This window comes from Haliaeetus albicilla, chromosome 3 (assembly GCF_947461875.1).
Source record: "Haliaeetus albicilla chromosome 3, bHalAlb1.1, whole genome shotgun sequence".
Classification (NCBI taxonomy): Eukaryota; Metazoa; Chordata; class Aves; order Accipitriformes; family Accipitridae; genus Haliaeetus; species Haliaeetus albicilla.
Window position 1 is genome coordinate 54,003,010 of NC_091485.1, and position 21,184 is coordinate 54,024,193.

A 21,184-nucleotide genomic window follows, 5' to 3' on the forward strand; every position below is an offset into this window, starting at 1 on the left:
CCTCTCATTCCAATAGGACCAAGATTTTCACTAGCACTGTGTTATTGGTTCATCCAACCACTAATGGTTCAGGCCTTAAGAACTAGCAGTACCTCTGGTAATAGATGAGTTTAGACAAAAGGCATTTTCTCCTTAAGAAAAGTGAGAGGATTAATCATGAAGTCACAAGCGTACAGGGGTCCCTATTATTTAGGTCCTTACAGTCCCTGGAGCAAATAAAATTTGTCCTCCATTTACAAAGTGAACAGTGCATTCTTATCTGCCTTAACATTTAAATGTTATCTTGTAAAGAAACTCTCTGCTTTTGCTTAGCTCTGTGGATAAACTGAGTGTTCTGAAGCTTTACACTTTAAAGAAACTGATGGACTGACTATACATCCTCTCACCATGTGCGTAGAAAGAAAGGTTCTTTTAAACTTAGTAAGCATAAAAGCTTTCAAGAGCTACTATATATATTTCCTAGAAAAGTTACAAGTGGCTGATGTACCCATTTTAAGAAGAGATGTAAGAATACAGACTTACTTTTTTGCCATTCACACATGGCAGAGTTTCTCCACCCTAACCAGGGTGGCAATAGGTCACTGCTTTTTACAGCCAAGACACAGTAACTATATAAAAGGTGTTACGAATAATGCCAGTATGAGGGCTGTTCTCACAGAAATCATAGCAGTTCACATCAATGTTGCAAGACTTTTGAAGTTTGAATCAGGACTTTTTACTGGCATATGTTACTGGCCTTTAGAACTGGTATTTTGGAACGTAAAGCCTGGAAACAGTGATTGAATTTTAAGAAGAGACAAAAATAAGAATCTTTAAAGGTGGCTTAAACACCAGATACTAAGACATTGCTAATATCCCAACAGTCCTGACTTAGTCAAGCCCTAAGCCACCAAATACAAGCAGTAGGAACCCAAACTGCTGAGGGCAGGGGGAACAATTCTTTGATGATCTTGGGTCATTTAATTACCATTTTTTGACCCATACTGAAGGCACTTCATAAGATCACTGCAATATAGAAAGTGCTTTGTTTTGTTTTCTACTGTGAGGAGACAGCAACATATAGAAGTTCAAAAGGAACAGGATATTAAACAGCAGACTATGAGAACTTGGCATAAAGGCCTATAGAATCAGACTAATATCAGTATAAAATCAAACAGATTTAAAACAAACAAACAAAAAATCCATCCCCATAATTAAGAAAAATTCTTCCAGGAAAGAAAGGTACATAAAAATGATTCCAAGAAGATGACAAATTCTGAAGTCTGACCTGCTTCCTTTCCCTCTCCCATTTACCTCTACAAGTACCTTACTTTCACATTTGCTTTCCCTCGCTGCTTTTTCCTCATTCTCCATTTTTACTTGGTGAAATAAATGACAGCACAAACAGGAAACACGAGGGCATAGCTTTAAGCTAGTTATTACATGAATTAGGGATAAATTTCCTGACAGTGCAGGACCAAATCCAAGCAGTGTCTAGTGTTTCACCTGCATCACTTTTCAACATTTTAGGCAATAGGTTGAAAATTCTGTGTCATGAACTAGAAAATAGCTTTAAAAAGATAGGAAAAAAATATGAAGACTCTGTGTAGCGCATTGCTGCTCTTCAGTTGATTATTCACACTATTAGTGGAGGACCACATCAACATAGCTCTTCTTTTTGTAAAAGGAAGACGATCTATAAGGAACCTGTAGTAACAATAGAGCATTATCTTTGTGTAATCTGCAAAAAGAATAGAGGTTTCCTTTTCTATACTGAATTTTGGTGAACTGCAGTTAGTTAGCAAACATTTCCAGGAGATATTCCTACCAAAAATGCTGATGGACAGAGATTTAAACTTTGAATTCTATTCAGAGACAGCTATTCAAAATCTCAATCCCCACCTCCCCCCCCAAAAAGGACATACCCACACTTACCTTTAAAAATATTAATATTTTCCTTAAACACAGTCAAACTAGCCACACATTTAACAAAAGTGCAAAGGCTTGCAGGTTTAGAAACTTAACATTCAGGCAGCATGCTGAAGAAACAACAAAAGGAAAACTCATGCTTGCAGTTTCATTCTCATATTCCATGGGAGAAATTACCTAAACTTATGAACAACTGAGAGTAGAGGAATTTTAAAATATTACAGTATAAAAGAATTTAAGCAAACTTGTGTTTCGAGTAACAAAAAAAAAATCACAGAAAATTTTTTGCAGCCGTAGGGGATCAGAATAGCAGAGTTAAAGGAATGTTGGTAAGTAAAAAGCCAAAAATATGCTGTAAATACGCCAATGTCCAGCAGGAGGAGCCTGTGAGCTTACTATATTGATTTTAAGATAACAGCTTTGGAAAAATTATGGAGATGCCACTGCAATACACTGAGTGAACAATGTCCACTATACTACTTTACTGCAAATCCCAGTACACACATTTTTTCAAAATGTATTACTTGAACAAATTAAGATTTGACACAAGGTCTCATTTTACAAATACAGTACAGAAGGGAAAGCCTTTCAGAGGTGCTGAACTTTTCTCATAATAGAATGAGATGTTACTTATATTCATAAGACATGCCTAATAAAACCTCTTATGACTTGTCTAGTGTTTTATAAGCACTTCCTTTTTTGTCGGGAGAAAAGTTTCATCTACTAGATTTAATACATGTCATCAAGCCCTTTTCATTTGAGGATCTTGAAGTAATTTCTGAAACTATTGTTAACTTTGTTTTAGACATCATAAAACAGATGCGCAGGGAAGAAAAGACTGGTCACACAGCAAGTCCATTACAGAGGAAGGAATAAAATCCATATCTGTTAAGTGTAGATTCTTATGCTCTATACATTTTTCATATCTACTATTAATTTTGTAGTTCTCAAATTGATCTACAAGTCAACTGCAAGCTTTCTGGCAGTTTACAGAACAAAATATTTCATGTTCACAGACCCAAACTACATTAACAACAGGATTCAGATATTTAGACAAGGGATAACTTCTGACAAGTTTAATCTTACAAAGTGTCCTAAAGAAGTAAAAATGTTAGTTACTAGAAGGCAATGTAAATGGTGCCTATAACTTAGACATGAGTTCTAGAATGGAGTCAGGCCTGTTACTGATACTAATTTACGTTCCCCAGTAACACCCACTGAACATTTATGCCTTGAACAGGATGTCTTCTGTCCTTGTTTGTCACTGTTCACAAAACAGATAAAGGCAAAGTTTTGGTGATACAAGAATATTTTCTCTGTTATTTAAACAGATATCATACCTGCAGTAAAACTGACTATCCGAAGACTCTGCTCTTTGAGCACCCAGATCTAAAAACAGAGAAGCCCTTAACACCTTCAAAGGTATTAATATTGAAGATGGCATAGTAAGTCCTATCTGCAAGATGTGGGTCACTTACCCTAATTTGTGAAGCAACTCGAGATCTTCCAAAGCAAAGGTGCTGTATTCAAAGTATTGTTTACCCCTATTGATAACCTAGAGTGAGAAAGGATGTGGAGAGAAAAAGAGAGGCACAAGAGAAGCATTAGCCCGCTGAGACAGTTTTCAGTTCGTCTATATAGGCGTTCGCTGCAACGTCTAATTACCCAGCGATGAAAGTAACTGACGACTACCTAGGGACCAGCACCCGAGGGTCTCTCAGTCACCTGGGGTGCCGGACACGAGCAAAGCCAACAGCTTCACTCCCTCATCTGGCAAATCGCTGGGCACAGCAAACAGAGCCTAGAGGTCCCCCACCACCGAGTGCAGCTGAGGCGGCCGGCGGGGCTCCCTGAGAAGGGGTGAAGGCAAGGAACACCCCGCCCCGGCCGGCTGGAGAGAAGGAGAATCCTGCCTCCTCAGCGGCTCGCCGCCCGGCTCTGGGGCCCGTTGCCCTTGGCGAGGAGCCGCTTCGCTTCTCTCCACCCACACCGGCTCCTCGCGTGCGGCTACCGCTGCTTTCCCTCGCTTGGGTTTGAACTACCCGCCCTCACCAACCGCTGCCGCACTGCCTCCCCCGCCCCCTCCGCGCTGCGGCCCTCAGGAGAGCGGCGCCGCCCTAGGGCGAGGGCAGGGCGTCGGCGGGGTGGAAGCCTGAGGAGAACTGTTCCGCCGAACGGGAGAGCCCGCTCCTCCGGGACACGAGAAGATACCGGCAAGGCTCGCCTTTCTCCTCACGCTTTCTACTTCAGCCCTGCGGCCACCCCCGCCCCACCCAGCCCACCATTAAAAGCGCCCCTGCGTCCTTCCTCCCTCCCGCTCTGCTTCCTCTCAGGTGCCTGGCGAGGGTGAGGTTTTCCCGCCTCGGTGAGAGACCGCTCAGCTCCCTGCTGGGGGCGCCCAGGGCTTGAGGGGTGGCTTCAGAGGCGCTGGTCGATCACGGCCAGCCAGAGGCTTTCACAGATAACGAGCCTTATCTGCGCCACAACCTTTAAGCTTGGGTTATAAAGGTGCCAATTAATTCGAGTTGATCGGTACATTTGTACCCGACGGCCCGGGAACAAAACAGTCGCAGAGGGTTTGTCAAGTGCCATCTCCTTTAAATCAGCTGCTGGTCGGGCGGGAGATGCCCCGTGATATCGCCTAGTTTTTGTTGTGGTTTTAGTTAATCTGTATATTAAAAAAAAAAAAAAGCCAAACCACGAATACTTGGGTGCCTGTTTTTCCTGAGCTCGGTAAGGATAACGTGGGGTTACCCACGCTCACCTACCTGCTGGCTTCAGGCAGGCGGGGGGAGCTGCCGGCGGCGGGGCACTGGCAGGCCTCGCAGCCACCGCCCCGGGGTGAAGCAGGTGCTTGCTACGCAGGGACATAGGAAAGGCCGAATAAATCATCGTTGTGTTCTCCTCCTGCTGGGTATTGCTCTCCTTCACCTCACTAATACAACATTTACCCCCGGTTATTTCTAATTTTTCTGGTTCTTTCTCTGTTTACACTTCATTTTTCTTCCTCCACCAGAACAATGTCAGATCTGAACGACAGATGTAAAACTGTCATTTGTGACTCTAAAAGCAACACCTACGTTTAAAGAAGCAAAGCAGAGGCTTTCCAGAGAAACGCTGACATTAAGTAACGTAATTCCTGTACATGAGGTTTGGCAAGTTTGCAGCCTTCCCCTTTGGCAACGTCCAGTCCTCTAGCCTTGCAAAGCCGACCCGGCGGGTGGGCAGCGGGCAGAGGCGCCTGGCAGGCTGAGAGGGGCCTGAGGAAACACGGATTTTAAAGTTACCTCTCCAGAGCCGGGGGAAACTGTGACGTTTTTAGATAAAGAATATTGTTTTGTGTTATGGATAAAAAGAGAAAGGCTCTTGGGGTATCTCCCCCTTCCTTTTTAGAAGGAGAAATCATTAGAAGCTTTATGGAATCAAATACAAGTTTTCCAAAAGTGCTTTCTGTAGTATCGTCTATTTCACGTGAATCAGAATAAATTATTTTTCAAATAGCTGTATGTATTTATAAAATAAATTACCTTTTCTGTGAAATTGGCAGCTTGCTAGCTCCTTAAAGCGGGACACACCAGCTGCAAGTTCTGTTTCTGTCACTCAAACCCGGATGGATTTATGTGACTTGGGTTAAAAATAGCCAAGAAATTGAACAAGTTGTAATCGCGGCATTTAATGCAATACACAGAAGCATCACACCGAAAAGCGTGATTTAACAAAAAGCGTCACACCAAAAAAAACAAAAAACACAAAACAAAACAAAACAAAACAAACCCTCCCAAACAAAACCCCAGCCAACACCTGAGAACGTTGCTTCTAAACAAACAAAATGAGGTAAGACAGTCTGCAACACACTTGCACTGCGCCCGCGTTTCCTTCCCATCCAAAAAGTACCCCTGCACCTCCACACCTCGCCCCACAAGCCTTTCCTCACGCTTTCCTACCAATTCCCCAGGAACTCTTTCCCTTTACGGGACCATGGAGGTCTCCCACATTGTCCCAACCCCTTCTGTTACTCTAAATCCAAGGAGCATCTTTAGGGCTGGTAAACACCAGCCCATCAGGATGGGGTTTTACCGTTAAAGCGCTCCCCTCGGAGGAGGCGGGCTTTATCACAAACGGCTGAAGTAACCGAAGCTTTAAGACCTGGTAAAACATGCTATTTTTCCAAGTCCTTTTAAAATTACCGGTTTGACAAACGCATTTTAAAATACAAAAACAGCCTGGAGAAATAATACCGGTTGTTTGGGGGTTTTATTTGTTTGTTTGTTTGTTTATTTATCAGAAGGTGATTACTTAGTGTGCATTTACCAGGAAAGGCAGGGTTGAGGCTTCCCCCCCCCCCCCCGCTCTGATTGAAACTCTCGATGCACACCCACACCGGCGAAGACCGCGGGGAGGAGGGGACGCGGGTAGCAATGTCACGGGGAAGTCAGGATGGAGATTAATAGCTCTGCCTTTCGCGTACCGTTTTTCTTGCACGTGCTTTATTCTGGCGCTCCAGAGGCGATATTTAGCTTTATTCATACACAGCAGTATGGAGAAGCAGGTGAGCTGTCTAAAATCATTACTGTATTTTCATTACGTTTAACTGAAATACAAACCTGGGAAAACCGCAACTATTTATTATTCCTCCAGTTTATTTTAGATAAGCTACAGGTCATGTATGAAGGTGATTTGCTACTATGAGAACAACATCAATACATTACAACTGATAAAACCTCATACGTATCAGTGCATTGGGGTGCTTAGGAAATGTTTATTCAGCATTCAGAAAGAGAAAAAGAAAGACCCTTCCTGAAACTAGGGAACGTCTTGAATGATAGAGTCATTTAAACTGGCAGATTCACAAAACACAGTATTTGTTAAACATTTTTCTAGGAATAAACCAAAGATAGCTAACTTTCCAAGACGCCTATCGAAGATTCAAAATTGATACCGCCGGCGAGGTTGAGCCACCGACCGAGAGAGCAACCGGTACCGTTTAAATCTGGTTTGCTCTGTCTCCGCTCAGCGCGTACGGGAATCGCCGGCATTTGAACGTCTTTCCTAACAGCGTCCTACCGTTAGAATAGGTACTATCGCACCTTCCAAGGGTGGTTTCATACGTGTGATACCGCCCAGAAGCTTAAAATTATCGAGGTGTGGTTTTTTTAATCCACGGATCTTAGGTAAAACGCTTCTGAAAACAGACAGGGCCTTGCGGTGAAACACCTCGGCGGTGTTTTAAAAACCTCCGCAGCCGCACGGTCGGACCCGGCGCAGGGCATTCGGGACAGGTCGGCTACAGCCGGGTGACGACACTGACTACGTTGTTCGTTCTTACGCTGTCTCACCACGCAGCTGCCGACCTTCTTCTGAGGAAACTGACGCTGCTATTCATACGAAAGCTTATATATGGCAAAAATGCCACCAACTATTCTGTGCTTTCTTTTTCAAAGCGGCTAACACCGCCCGCTAAGTATTTATTACTGTCTCGACCTCATTATTCAGCGGCGAGGAGGCCGGAGCTGGCGGCTGGCTGCCGGGGACCGACCGACCGACCGACCGACCGACCGACCGGCGGGGGCAGGGCTGCGGTCCGGTCCGGTCCGGTCCGGTCCGGTCCGGTTCCCGGGCGCCTGTCCGCCGCACCCTGCGTACCGCTGGCTCGCGCGGCCGGCAGCATAACGGCACGCGCTAAAGTACACAGCTCAGGGCGGCGCTGGGCGGGCCCCGCCTCCGCCGGCGCCCCGTGTGTCGTCATCAGTCGGCGCCGAGGAGAGGGTGAGGCAGGCGGAGTGGCTTGTGCAGGTGAGTGGGGGTCGGGGCTCGCCTGGGGGTTTCGGGCGCCTCTCTTCGGAGCCGGTGGTTCCTTTCGCTGCGGGGGGGGTGGCGGCGTGGCCGTGGCGAGCAGGGAAAGGCCCGGTCCGACCTCGTGGCCTTCCCTTCTGCGTAAAAGCCCCGCGGGGCGGTGGGAGAGGCCGCGGGGCGGATATTGGGGCGGGCTGGGGTGTCTGGGGCTGAGGGGCCGGTGGGCTGTGAGGAGGGACATCCATCCGTCGGTCCGTCCTCCTTCGTGGGCTCTGCGGGACGTGACGGAGCGGGTTTGCCTCTCTTCCAGGTACCTGTGCCGTCCTCGGCACGAGCAGCGTGGCCGGCGCTCCACGTCTTCGCGGTAGGTTACGGGCGCAGCCCAATGCGCGTGGGGGCACCGGTGTGCCTTTTGGCTGTGTCGGCTTGGCAGCGCTCAGAGCTGCAGGGTAGGTGAAGGCCGGCTAAACCGTGAGCACCTCCCTGCAAAATACGTAGCTGTAGGTCACTGCTGCCTTTAGCAGCAGTATTACTGTGCTGCATGAGCAGCACCAGCTCAAGTTATTTAGCAGCAGCTGTGGTCCTCCTTAGCTCGGCTCTCTGTTTTAGAAGATGCTGCCGTTTTCAAGTGCTAATGGGTGACTGCTTGTATCTTACTGTAATGTACTGACACAGAAGGAATATAACACTTGTGGATTAAGATGGCGCTATGGTTATGGTAGAGCAAAACCTTACTTGAAAGCTGTAGAGGTTAATGAGTTATCTCCAGCTCTCTCAAATAGAGTGGCGTAATGGGGTTTTTCACAAGGTGGTTTGTCAAGTGCTGATCAGACTCCCTTAAAGGATGAACCATTTCTGTCAAGCCTACCCTTCTGTCTTCAAGACCTTAGTTTTCCCAGATGAATTTATACTGAAACAAACTGTGAAGATAGGAGAAATAATCCTTACTGTAATGTTAAGCAAAAGCATCCAAGAGTCGTGCTCGTAAAGAAGAATCATGAAGGCTATTCACTGGCACAAGGGTTAGGAATTCTTCTCTTCCATGTCAAGCAGAACAGAGGCACAGAAAACAGCAACCTCAAAAAAACTGCAAAGAGATATTCACGTTCTAGTCTAGGCTTGCATTGGGTGGAAAAAAGTGTTTACTATCTCCCTAGTGGTTACAGTAATAACCTTAAAGTTTATAGTTGCAACCGTATTTAGATGTTAGGATAGGATTACTTAAAGCTTGATAGAATGTTAGTGGAGTATATGCAACTATTCAGTCTGACGAAGGAATACTTGAAGAGTACCACTGAGTTATCAAACTCTTGATTAGTTTGGTAATCATATGCACCTATGTTAGGATTTTGAGGGCGGATTTTCTTCTCTTTGGCCCCTCATTGTTTTGTTTGTTTGGGTTTTTTTAATTCCTATTACTCTTTTACCTACAGTCTGTTCCCAGGATTTTTAATCCCTTAGATCAATGAAAAGGTAGATTAGCTTAGCTAGTGTATCGGGGGGGGGGGGGGGGGGGGCGGAATACAACAAGGCTTATCTTGTTCATGATAGCACTGTTGTTATGTGAGTAATACATAAGAAATTATTTATTTTTATGTTTCCAGGAAGGAAATTCTTACCATTGGCGGGAGGGGGGAAATAAAATATTATTAATTGGGCTTTAATGTTTAAAATCCTGTTTAATAGAAAATGTTGTGCTGTCTCCATTTTTGGAGGTTTTCTATACGAGGTTGGTAAAGCTCTGAGAAACCTGATGTTACTTTGCTTTTGAGATGTTGAACTAGATGACTTTCTGAAATCTCCTCCAACCTGAATAATCCAATGTCCTGTGTTTCAAATACAGATGGAATTTGTGTTTACTTTGAAGGCAGTTTTCCATCTTCTGTTAGCTTTAGATCGAGATATTAAAATGATTGTTTATACCTTGAAAAAATAGTTTAAAAACCCCCAAAACAACAACAACCAAAACCTGGTGTGCATGTTGTGGTTTGTTTTTTTGTTTGGTTTTTTTTTTTTTTAGAACATGGATTCACAGAAGGATGTTCAGCCTCCAAAGCAGCAGCCAATGATTTACATTTGTGGAGGTAAAGAAAAGACATCAGTGAATTTTTTTACTTGTTACTGGAGATGTGGTATTTTAATAATGAAGAATGCATAATCATTATACTGAAGACTACATAAATGCAAATAGTTGCAGTGTGGATCCTGGTGTTCTTTAAAGCTTTACAAACCGATGGTACCACATATATTGGGAGTATATGGATCGCAATGTGGAAGTAATTCACTAGAGCTTGTGCTGCTGCATGGAGGCCCTCTGTCTCCAGAGGGTGCTTTCTCTAAGTGTCTGCACAGATAGTGGACCTTCTAATTTAGTGCATCTCGGAGAGTTTTTTTTTTTAAATACGTGTGGTCACTCAGCTTTTACTGAAGTGCAATAGTCAAATTCTCTCTTACCTATAGATAAGTCAACAACTTAAAATTGGTGATTTTGAGTTGTCACTTCAGGAATCTCTGAAATATTTTGTCCTTTAAGAAAATAAATGTGGGGCTTGGGGGACTGAGCTGAAGTTTTCATTAGTAGAGAGTCTAGTTGTATCAAAAGTGGACTGTATTCTGTGCAGTAATAATTTGGTGATTTTTAGCAAGATCCTCTTTGATCTTAATATAAGTGAAGTTTGTGAAATTCTTTTTTTTTTTTTTTTTTGAACGGTATCTTGATATCATTCGGCTCTTGATACAAATTCACTACAATTATTTTTTTATTATGTTTGTTTGCCACAAATAGGAATTTGACTGTTATGACTTTTGAAAGTTATCTATGCATTAATAATGTTGGTTTTGTTTACCCACTCCCTTTATCTTCCTCCATCATATCAGAATGTCATACAGAAAATGAAATAAAGGCAAGAGATCCTATCAGATGCAGAGAATGTGGCTACAGAATAATGTACAAGAAGAGGACAAAAAGATGTATCCTTTTACACATGCACTTGAATGCATTTGAGGAGCTGTGGATGGAGACAAGTTATATAAGGGAAATGGAATGGAAGATTTGAGTAATTATGTAAGAATCCTTCAAGGCCAAAAATCGATACAATAGAGCAAAGTACTGTAGGGAAATCTCTGCAGTGTGATTGGGCACCTTGTTTTATTTTCTGGCACTTTCTCTGTTTTTTTCCATTTTCTATGCAAAATATAATAAGCTAGGATAGTCTGCTGGGTGACATACTGTGAATTGTTGATATTTTTCAGCCTTTTAAGAAAAGGAAAGTGTTGTGGGGTTAATTAAAGATGACTTTTGAAATGCTTTTATGTAGTTAGTTGTGACCTTAGATTTAGGCAGTCTCTCCCCACCCCCAATCTTTTTTCTCCCTAATCTTTTTTCAACCACAATGCATTTTTTTTCTTTAACTGCACTATTCCAGTGGTGGTTTTTGATGCCCGATGATGTCTGCTGAAGATATAGTGACTTCATGATGCAGTTTAACCTTTCTAATAACTTTGCTCTGTAAATCCATTCATGTACAAATGCACGTTTTTATTGTGTTTTAAGAGATTGAAATATTAAAGTTTACTGTGATAACTAAAGTTTGTCTATATTGTCTTCCAGCAATAGATTTCTGAAGCTGTCATTTAAATTGTAGTCGGAGTATGCAGTAATTTAAATTCAGTGGTATTGTATTCTTTTTGAGTTAACCTTGTTTTCAGTACTCTCATCTAAATTTGTTTGCATTTTAACTTCGTTAAACGTTCTTTGGACTTCTATGAACTGCATAAAATAACTGGTTTGAATAAATTCCACTGAAAATAAATAGAAGGCTATACAAGGCTAGGTCTGAAACACAGATCTGGATTTCAAAAGAGCTTTCAAAGGACCTGAGACACCCAATTCAGCCACCCAATTATGGAGAAAGTGTCAAAAAAAGTCATCTCTCAGAAGAGGGGAGGGAAGCAAGGTAGACATTAAGCAGCAATGTGTAAACAGAAATTCCCAAAGTGCTTCTTGAGTTGGTTGTACTCAGGGAAGGAATTAGATCTGTGCTATAAAGATAATTTGGGTAGTGTCCCAAAACTAAAATAGCATCTTGCTTTGCTTTTCAGGTGACTTCTTGGGGGTCTGTAATAAAAAGATTGAAGTGGTTGTTTTGTATTGATGAGCCGAAACTTTTTGCATCTGTCTGTTTAGAGCGTGTGTTAAGTCATAGTAAAATAGCCTTATTGCAGAAGTGTACTACAAAATACTGCTGGTGTGTGCCTGATGCTAATTTAGCCTCCTTAAGTTCTTCCAGATACCAGTTGTGATGGTGCTAGTGATGCTGTTAATGTTGAGATACTATGTTTAACTCTTACCTTAGTACTTACTAAGGTATCTTTGTTACAAGCTTCATGACCCTGTACTGGCTCATAAATGAACTACAGTGGGTTGTTTTAGGGGCTAGATTTTGTTTTGGAGCCGTTTGGTTAAGATTTTCTTGGGTATCTTACCGGATCTTAGCTATGAAGACGTATCTTATCTAGGTTGTTCCTTGGAAGCCAGATGCACAAGCCAGGTGCACCCGAGTGTAAAGGATAACATTTTGCTGTCCGGTTGTTCACCAGACTGGCGTGCGCCTTAGGCCTGCGCAACAGAAACAAGGGCTCGGCTGTTGGCGTGACTGCTCAGAGGGGTGAGCTGGAGGGTTGCCCGCTGAAGAGGGGGCGCTCCCAGTGCCGGAAGAGGCCTGGTGGGAGTGAGGGATGGGTTTGGGTGGACTGCGGCCGGGCTGGGTGCCTCTGTCTGCCGGACGGACGTGGAGAAGAGCATCCCCTGCCCTCAGGAAGGGGTGCGGACCTGCTTTAGGAAACAGTGCCGGGGGATGGCAGGGCTGACGGGCAGTACTGCTGTAGGCACCGGGGGAGACCGGCGCTGGGAGCGGGACGGGTTGTTCGAAGCTAAATAAAATGCTACACTGAAAACAAACAGGTGATGTTTTATTAAAGCTACACCCCCAAGGGAGGGGCGGGTGTGTCCGTCCCCTGCCGGAGGTGGAGGGCTGGGAGCTCCGCCGCGCCCCCTCCCGCCGTTTTCCTCCGCCCTGACCGGGGGGGGCCTCGCTCCCGCCCGGCGGAGGACGGGGGCGCGCAGCGCGGCCTCCGCCGCAGCCCAGCTGCGCATGCGCGGCGGCCAGCTTGAGGCCGGCGTCGCGCGGCTGAGGCGAGGGCCGGGCCGCGTCCGTCTCCCGCAGGCAGCGCGGCAGCGGGCAGGTGGGTGTTGGGGTCCGCCACGCGACGCCAGTGTCGCCGCTGGAGCTCGGCGGGGCGCCGCGGGAGCCTCGCGAGGGGCTCGCTGTGGAGGGCAGCCCGGTGTCCGCCCCGTCGTCCGCCATGTTGTACGTAGCAACAGTTGCTAGGCGCGGGCTGGCGCGCTGCCCCGGCTCCGGCTGCGGAGAGAGGGGAGGCTTTGGTGTCGTTTTGAAGGTAAATACCTGGCTCCGGGGGATGAAGGTTGTGTAGTCGGCGGCCGCGGAGCAGGGCACGGTGCTGCGGCTTCGGGGAGCTGCCCGCAGCCGCCCGGAGGAGAGGAGCGCGTTTGGCTGTGGCGGTGCCGTGGCCCCGCGCAGCCGAGGTGCCCTGGTTACCGCGTTGCCCGAGAGCTGCTCCGGGCACACGAGAGGACTCCCTAACGTTTATGGAAATACCGAAACGGGAGAGAATGTTGCCGTTTTGTCATGAGTGCTTCTCTTGCTTTTTACTGCTGTCTAATTATTTCCTGTATTCGTCTGTCTCTCCATGCGTGTTGCTTCTTTTCCTATACTGAGACTGTAAATTCTTGGGGCAGAATCCTATCTTTGTGCAATACCTAATTATGACTAGTTATTATTTAAGTGATACTGTATTGTAAACATTTTTCTGCAACTACAAATTAATATGTGTAATTATGCTAGGCATTAGAACACAATTATTTTAATTGGGTTTATATCCCTACGTAGTTGTTACCACATACTAGCTAGCTGCCCTTATTGTACTTGTCAAAAATAACTGATCACTTTAAGCACTATATAACATGGGGGGAAAAAAGAAGAATTTCTGCTCCATAGAGCTTGGAATCAAAATACAGAAAGATGCAGATAAGCAGATCAAACGTACAGGGAGACAGGAAGCGTCCAGTTTGAACATCTCACTTCATCAGTTACAGACTTACTGGAAAAGATTCAGATTAGTACAGTAATATAATCAGAGACTTAGAAAATGCAGTTAGTGAGGAAAGACCAACAACTGGATTTATTTTGGCTACAGAGAAGGCAAACGTTATCATTCCATTAAGTACACTGAGTTGGTTAACATATTCCCTCTGAAAAAAGTAGAGGGTCCTGCACCATTTCTCCTTCATCCCCACCACACTTGGTTAAAATAGGTAATACCATATTGTGTTTAAAGAAAAACAGAGAATGTGGTGGGCAGAAATTGGCAATTTTTCTTTAAGCAGTCTTTCCGACTTGTTCTGCCTTGCAGGAGCAGTAGAGTTGTATGTATTCTTTCTCTAAAACAACTCTCATTTATAACCATACTTCTATCAGTAAACCTCTGTCAAGAACAGTTTGTGTGATCAGGTCTTCAAATTTGAAATTTTTCTTTTGTGGCAACAGGTCTGCTTCCATAACAGAGTATTACTTCAGAGCATGAGCAGGGTTATTCCTTAAGTCTGCATTGCTTCAAAATATAATTAAGTGCCTACAGAATCACATTTTTTCCTTCTAATATTTAGTTATGGGTGATGACTCAGTACCATTTTTGCTGGACCAAGGAACCACTAAAACATATCAAATACCTATTGGTCATCTGGACTACAAGTTCATTGAAAAATGCACAGATGTTAAACACCTGGAAAAGATTCTCAGGGTATTAAGGTAAACATATTTTCTTATCTTCTTTACTAATTATATTCCTGTTCTGTAAAATTCAAAGGAACCCATACTTAAATACTCTGTTTGTCTTGAACCTCTTTGTAACTTTCTAGTTTAAAAATTAAAATACAAAGTTAAAGTAATCATGTTGAAAGTGTCCAAATGATAACACTAGAAATCCAAGTCCTGTTTTAACCATCCAAAAAGTTTGAGTAACTTGATGCCAGGTTTTTCTCAAATGCTGCTGCTGGATTTTGGTTCTGTCATGAAGCCAGCTTGTCTGGCTGTTTGTGGTGATTTCACATGCCATGCCTATTTAACTTTTGCTGAAAATGACATGAACATTTTTTTATGCACACTGTGATAATTTTGAACTGTGTATGTGTGTCCATTGGAAAGTTGTTGAAGGTTAACTCAGTGGAATTTTCTGATCAAAATGTTATTAGGGGACAGTAGAATTCAGTTGTAACAGGAAAATAGTCCTCTGCAGTCACTGTGGTGGCCACACAAGAGACTACACATGGAGAGAAATATGGAGGATGCAGTGCAGTTTAGTTCTTTTTTGTAACTTTTATATCTTTGCATTTTAAAGGTCTGGTGAAGAGGGATGTTATCCTGACCTTACGTTGTTTTGTGAAAAGCGTATCGAGCATTTAGATCCAAGGAGCAGAGCTCTGAGAAGAGATAAGCCTGCAGCCACAGCGTCTGATTTCACAGCTGAAGAATGGGAAACAATTAATGGTGAACTGATGGTACAGTATAACTCTAATTTATAATGGTCAGTAATATAATCACTTTGATGTATCAATCTTCCTTTTCTTGTGCTTAAGTAGAATGTAATTATTTGATTAAATGAGGAAATGATCAAAGGATTATGTTGAGGGTTTTTAAATTATTTTCTTGAATCAATGTCTCTGACTCTTTAACGCCCATTTTAACTCTACAGATTTTTTTTGTAGATTGCTTTTTATTCAAAAAAGCACAATTGGTTTTTGTCTTAATTGCTTTTCCCCGTTAAGAACAATGCATTGTAAGGATAGTTGTTAGGGTCATTGTAGACTATGAAGTATATCTGCTCTAATGCTTCGAGGTACAGATATATTATTTATTTATTTTCAGAGCTGGGTGACAGAAATGAATGAAGATGATAAGAAACCACAGTTCCTGAGAACAGACACACTGCATGAAAGACAAGATAACTTGCCTCCTATCCGTTGTTCCAGCAGCTGTCTTCCTGCTAACCAGGTATCTCCAGTTTTCTAATGTATGTTAATTGTATGTCTTTCTAAAATTAGAAAATTTTATACGTACAAACTTCTAGTCGTTGAGGCTTTCTTACTAGATTTATTTTGTTAACCAGAAAATAAAAAAGTTTAAGTTCCCTTGCAAGAAGACTAATGCTTAAACAAAAGTACCTCCTTAGTACTAGCATGTGTCTTGTAATGTTTTAATTCTGATCAAGAATTCACTTCTGGAGCAAATCACCTTTTTATGTTCTTTGATTCACATTTCAAAGTGGTATTTAAGCATATGAACTAGGTTCCTTTTGGATGAAATTATGCCAGGAGATTTTCTCTGGCTGCCAGTAGGCTTTTTTTCCATGAAAGCAGACAGGAGCTAGTCCAAAATAAACACCCTGAAACACATACAGTATGGATGTTGGACCCTCTGCACCAACTGTTTCACTCTATAGCCACTTCTATATTGGGTTGCACTGGTGTACGTGTACCCTTTGATTCCCCTTATTTTATACCTTGAGTTGGTATTCCAGCTTTAGCCATAAAGCATACTTCCTAATTTATCCATAAAGCATACTTAACAAATATTCAGACCTACAGAATAAACATTTACCCTTTTTCCTAGGTATTAGTTTCATCATGTTTTTTTCCATTTAATTATCTGCCTGAAATATGTTTTGTCTGTGACCAGCTTTTCTTACTAATACTAAATGCAGTGCTATTGGAGGGGTTGGCAGAAAAGTAGGTGTGGAATGCAATTTTTTTGAATTGTCAGATGTTATCATGGATGGCTTCAGTCTGATTCCCACTATTTTCTTTGGAATTCTGGGACACTTATAACAAATTCACTAAAGGATTTTTCTTTTTGGAAGTTTGGAATTGAGAATAGTTATGAATGGATCCTTACAGGTCATGTGATATTTCTTATTAATTGTTAATTTGACAAATTTTATTGGAACATTTATGTATTGGTAAATTCCTGATTTGTGTTCCTGTGTTGTCAGAAACTAGTTATTGTCAGCTGGTGCTTAGACATCAGACCAAGGCATTTGGGATAACTAGGCACTCTCTGTTATGTGGTGTACAAAGAGGCTGGGAACTCCAGTGTAATGCTTTGTAAGTGGTTAGTATTGAGACTAAGATGTGCTTTTGTTTTGGGGTGGTTTTTTCATTAATCTGTCTCTTTCACATTTTGCAATGTATGTTCTTCTTGACTATCCTGTTTTGCTGAGATGAAGAGTCCCACTGTAGCTTTACTCTTGATTTATGTCCTGTATAAGTGTTTTCTAGAACAAAAAATGGTAAATAAAATATGTGAACTCAGTGAATCCAGATTAGAATATAAGCATAAAATGGTGGAAAGTAGCTTGAAATCTAGGATATACAGTTTTACTAAAGAAGATGTGTTCTCCATTCAAAGACGAAATATTTATTCAGATTTTTTTTCTCCTACTTTAAAGCATGCAACAGTCTTCAGGTCAAGTTTCTATCAGTATTGTTCCCCATACAAGGTTTAGGTGTTAGCATTATTACCCGGGAAACCTAGATACAGCTTTATGCCTTATCTATGGTATATGATTTCCATTCCTTTTGTCCAAGCAGATGGCCTCTGAAGTAATTGTAACCTGTCCTGGAAGAGAGAAGAAAGGCCTGAAATTGAGTTTTATTTATGTAGCAGTGCAGTTATACCACTACTAGATCACTACTGAATAAAAAGAAGCTGTTTCTATAGTGTACACTAAATTTATACCTGTAATAGGAAATCTAAAAAAAAAATTCGATTAATATACTTAATCAGTTTTTATTTCTTTTCTTTCTTGCTGATAAAGCTATATGTAATCTTATAATTTTTAAATATGTTTTGCTAATCAGTTAGGACTGTAATTATTTTTTACACTGGCATCACATAATTTTGTAATGTGGTATCAAGTATAAAGTTGGCATGATAAACTTCTCCTTTCTCCTAGAAAGAAATTCACAAACCCTTCCATAATTTCATGTTGTTATCTGATTGGAGACTGTTCATCTGATCTGATATGTAAAAAGTTCAGCATCTTCAATGAAGCCAATTCTGGAAATCCTTATTGACCCTAAAATAGCAGATTGCACCAATGGGTACAGGTTTGGTAAATGGAAGCATCTTGTGTCTGTAATCAGATTTTCTTGCTGATACTAAATGTAGGTACAGTTTCAATTCACTACTAATAGCTTATAACTCTGTATGGTGTTTTCTTTTTATTGGTGTGAAGTCATGGGGAAGATTTTCCAAAAATGAATAGAAAAAAAGAGTGAACTTTATGCAATATTTCCCTCTTTAACACAATATGGAAGTTTCTGTCTTATACCCATTTTTCTTTCATGCTGCCCAGGACTCTGAGGTTACATCTGTACTGCAAAATAAAAGAGGACTGGAGAGACAGCTTGAGTTTTTCTGTTCTTAACTGTCCACATTGCTTAATTATTATTTTTGCTGCCTCACTTTTTCCAGGACAGAACTAAAGCATGGGTTTAAAAATACTTACTTCCAAAAGACTGTATTGATGGGATTTCAGCAGACTTAGGTTCCTTTGCCAAACACAGTTTCCTAATACTATTCCAGAAATATTTCTGTCCTCAGATGCCTCCTCATGCTACAGTCCAGGGCATGCAACACACATGCCAAGTTTTATGTTATAAAAATCCACTGTGATGTTATCTAAATAGTCTTCATATTATTTTGAATACTCTGAACTAAAAAAGAATACTGGTATAGCTGACACAGAATAGTAGTGTCTTAGGCCATCACACAGGGCACAAAGCAGAACCAAGGCCAAATTCTGTGTCACCTGAACTGAAGCCAGCCCATGCTTTGATCTTTGGTCCAGAAATTGTTCACTGGGCTTCAAACCCTGTGGGATCCATGCATTGTGAGTTCTGGCAAGAAATATGACAAGGGCAGAGGGGTTTTTTTGGTTTTTTTGTTCCACTGCATGCAAACATATGTTTTTTATCAAAGCCTTTTGGATGAGGTGCTCTGAAATATTACTGATTAAGAAATTCCTGAATCTGCTGGAGCTGCAACTTGGTTACAGTGCTCCCAAGAATATGAGACCTAGAATTTTTTAAATTGTGCATTTTCAAGTCAACATTTCTGCCTTATTCCTTAAAAGGACATGCTGTAGTTCTCTCCCTAAATTAAAGTTGCATCAGTGTAAATACCTTGAGTTTTCTTCTGAAAAGTAGTTTCACTACTTTTGTGCTCGTTTAAGTTAAGGACTTCTGTTTTGAAAAAAACATTTTATGTTTATTAAATTAGTAAATTTGTAATGTGCACCAGGATGCATACATAATGATAACTCGTATTTCAGGAAGCCATACTTAGGAGTTACCTCCTCCAAACACGCGCTGATCACTAAATGTATTTGTCATTTTGTCTAGCTTCTTGAAAGACTGAGCTTATTAAGAGTAATTCTGAAGTTATATACTATAATAGTTTGTGTAACCTAACATTAGAGATAGTCAGAAGTGTTTACAGGAAGGGTCACATTTGCATTATGTAAATTGAGATGTTTACATCCAACTGCAGAAATACTTCCTTCTTACAGTGTCACCACTGGTAAAGCTAGTTTAAGAGGTTGCTATTTGTTTCTTTGGTCCAGTTTATCATGTGCTCGGTTGAACTGGTAGATAAATTTAGGGATTGCACTCTAATTTCTATCAAATTGTTTGTTTGAACCCAGATAATTGTAAATCTGCAACTCTACAAACAATTACGTTGGTCCAACTCAGTGAATGATGGATTGCAAGTTAAGAGAAGGGCTGAACGGCCAGGACAGAGTAGATGGGAATATTTTGAACTGGCTGTTCCACTGTGGAGTACCTGTTTGGAACCACACCTTGCTATTAAGTATTGTTGAAGTCAACAAGCAGGGAGGGACCTATCAGAAATATACACAGAGGTAGAAGACATGCCAGAGGTGCCAGCTATGGAGATAGGTTCCATTAGTGCAGGAGATGGGTTGTGATACAAGTCAGTCAAATCTGTTATTGGGACTGATTGTTGCAGGAAGGTCCTAAGGATAAAGTTTAGGTAAGGCAAACCTCAGTGACGGAGCTTGTCTAAAAGCTAGAATGAGTGTAAATCATCTTGGGAATTGGCTTGAGTGGAGTGTGAAATAGCCAGAAGTCCAGACACTATTTTGAAGTCAAACATCTCTGTTTGTTGTGAGGGTTCCAGGGACTATCAAAATCTGTGCATTGCATTCTCTTCGGAACGGCAAGCCTAAAATGAGGTTACTGATTCAATCTCAGTGTCAAACACCTCATCACAAGGCTGGGTTTTCCCAAGACTTGAGTTCTCCCTTGCTGTGTTGAAAGGATGGTTTGGAAGATGGCAGCACAAGATACTAATTAGGAAGAGCAGTCTCCTATCTGAAAGTTTTATTCAGTGCCTCTGTGACATATAACAGGGCAGTGGAGAGAAAGTGTGAGAATGAAGAGCGCCTCAGATTACAACGATATGTGAAATACATGAAGATTTTCTTTAAAGCAAGATGAATTAAGTTTTCAAGACTGCTGAGATATTACTAGTAATGAGTAGTTACTAGGAATATGTATTGCAGAAACAAAACAAAACAAAGTCTGTGAATTTCCACTTTAAAAAAATGTCTTACAGGCTGGCTGTTTCTCTTTCAGAACAAAAAATCACAAAACAAAGAAAGAAACAAGAAAAACATACCACGAGATTACAGTGAATGGGACAAGTATGTTAAATCTTTAAGTTTTTATTAAATCTTATTTATTTGTTTAATAATGGAACATGGTGGTTGTTTTTTAAAGTATTTTCCAGAAACATAGTATTAAGGTCAGCATTTCAGGGAATTGTAAGACTTTGGTGAAACTTACGTTTTTCATAACAAATGTTCTGTTGAAATGCAAATGATTCATTGTGGTGCTAACAGCTGAGAACAAGTTAGTCTATACTTCTGTACAAGCTGCATGAAATATAGGAACTCAGCAGAAAATATAAATACAAAGTCATTTTGTTTCAGATTTCATTTTTCAGTATCTAAGATATAAAATTTATGGAGGTACGTAAAAGCAAGGAATTACAATTATCAGTTTTTTGAAAGCACTTCTAGGGTTATTTAACATATGCTTATAAATTCAATCTTCTGTGTATCTAAAGCCACAATTCTAAATTAAAAACAAAACTGATGAATCCTTATTCCTGCACTGAGCCCCACTGACCTCAAAGAATGAGCTTGAGGCGGGTGCGCCAGTTTGCTCAGATGCAATTACACATAATCAGAGGTTTAGACAGTAACTGACTTATTTCTAGAGTGGATGGAGCCCTGATACAAAGATGCTCACTGCATCATG

The 21,184-nt window shown here is 41.7% G+C and overlaps 2 protein-coding genes across 6 annotated transcripts in view; both read left to right on the top strand.

The window, feature by feature from the left end:
• The first annotated feature begins 7,639 nt into the window (after positions 1–7,639).
• On the top strand, positions 7,640–11,283 carry POLR2K (RNA polymerase II, I and III subunit K). Of its 4 annotated transcripts, XM_069779769.1 has the most exons (5): positions 7,640–7,701; positions 8,012–8,065; positions 9,722–9,785; positions 10,579–10,671; positions 11,127–11,283. In XM_069779769.1, exons 3-5 carry the CDS (start codon positions 9,725–9,727, stop codon positions 11,147–11,149), a joined length of 177 nt encoding a protein of 58 aa, XP_069635870.1. In that variant the 5' UTR covers positions 7,640–7,701; positions 8,012–8,065; positions 9,722–9,724; the 3' UTR covers positions 11,150–11,283. The 4 variants fall into 4 exon arrangements, with proteins under 4 accessions (XP_069635870.1, XP_069635872.1, XP_069635871.1 ...); XM_069779771.1 differs by lacking the exon at positions 8,012–8,065 and having other exon boundaries at positions 7,646–7,701; XM_069779770.1 differs by lacking the exon at positions 7,640–7,701 and having other exon boundaries at positions 8,012–8,150.
• A 1,589-nt stretch (positions 11,284–12,872) lies between these two features.
• SPAG1 (sperm associated antigen 1) overlaps positions 12,873–21,184 on the top strand; it is a 46,625-nt gene continuing 38,313 nt past the window's right edge. The window contains exons 1-5 of one of the 2 annotated variants that reach the window (XM_069779773.1): positions 12,873–12,945; positions 14,447–14,588; positions 15,178–15,337; positions 15,705–15,830; positions 20,498–20,565. In XM_069779773.1, the coding sequence (XP_069635874.1) occupies positions 14,449–14,588; positions 15,178–15,337; positions 15,705–15,830; positions 20,498–20,565 (494 nt within the window). In that variant the 5' untranslated portion in view covers positions 12,873–12,945; positions 14,447–14,448. Of the gene's footprint in view, positions 12,946–14,446; positions 14,589–15,177; positions 15,338–15,704; positions 15,831–20,497; positions 20,566–21,184 lie in introns of those variants that run through there. The other variant, XM_069779774.1, reaches the window with a different exon arrangement.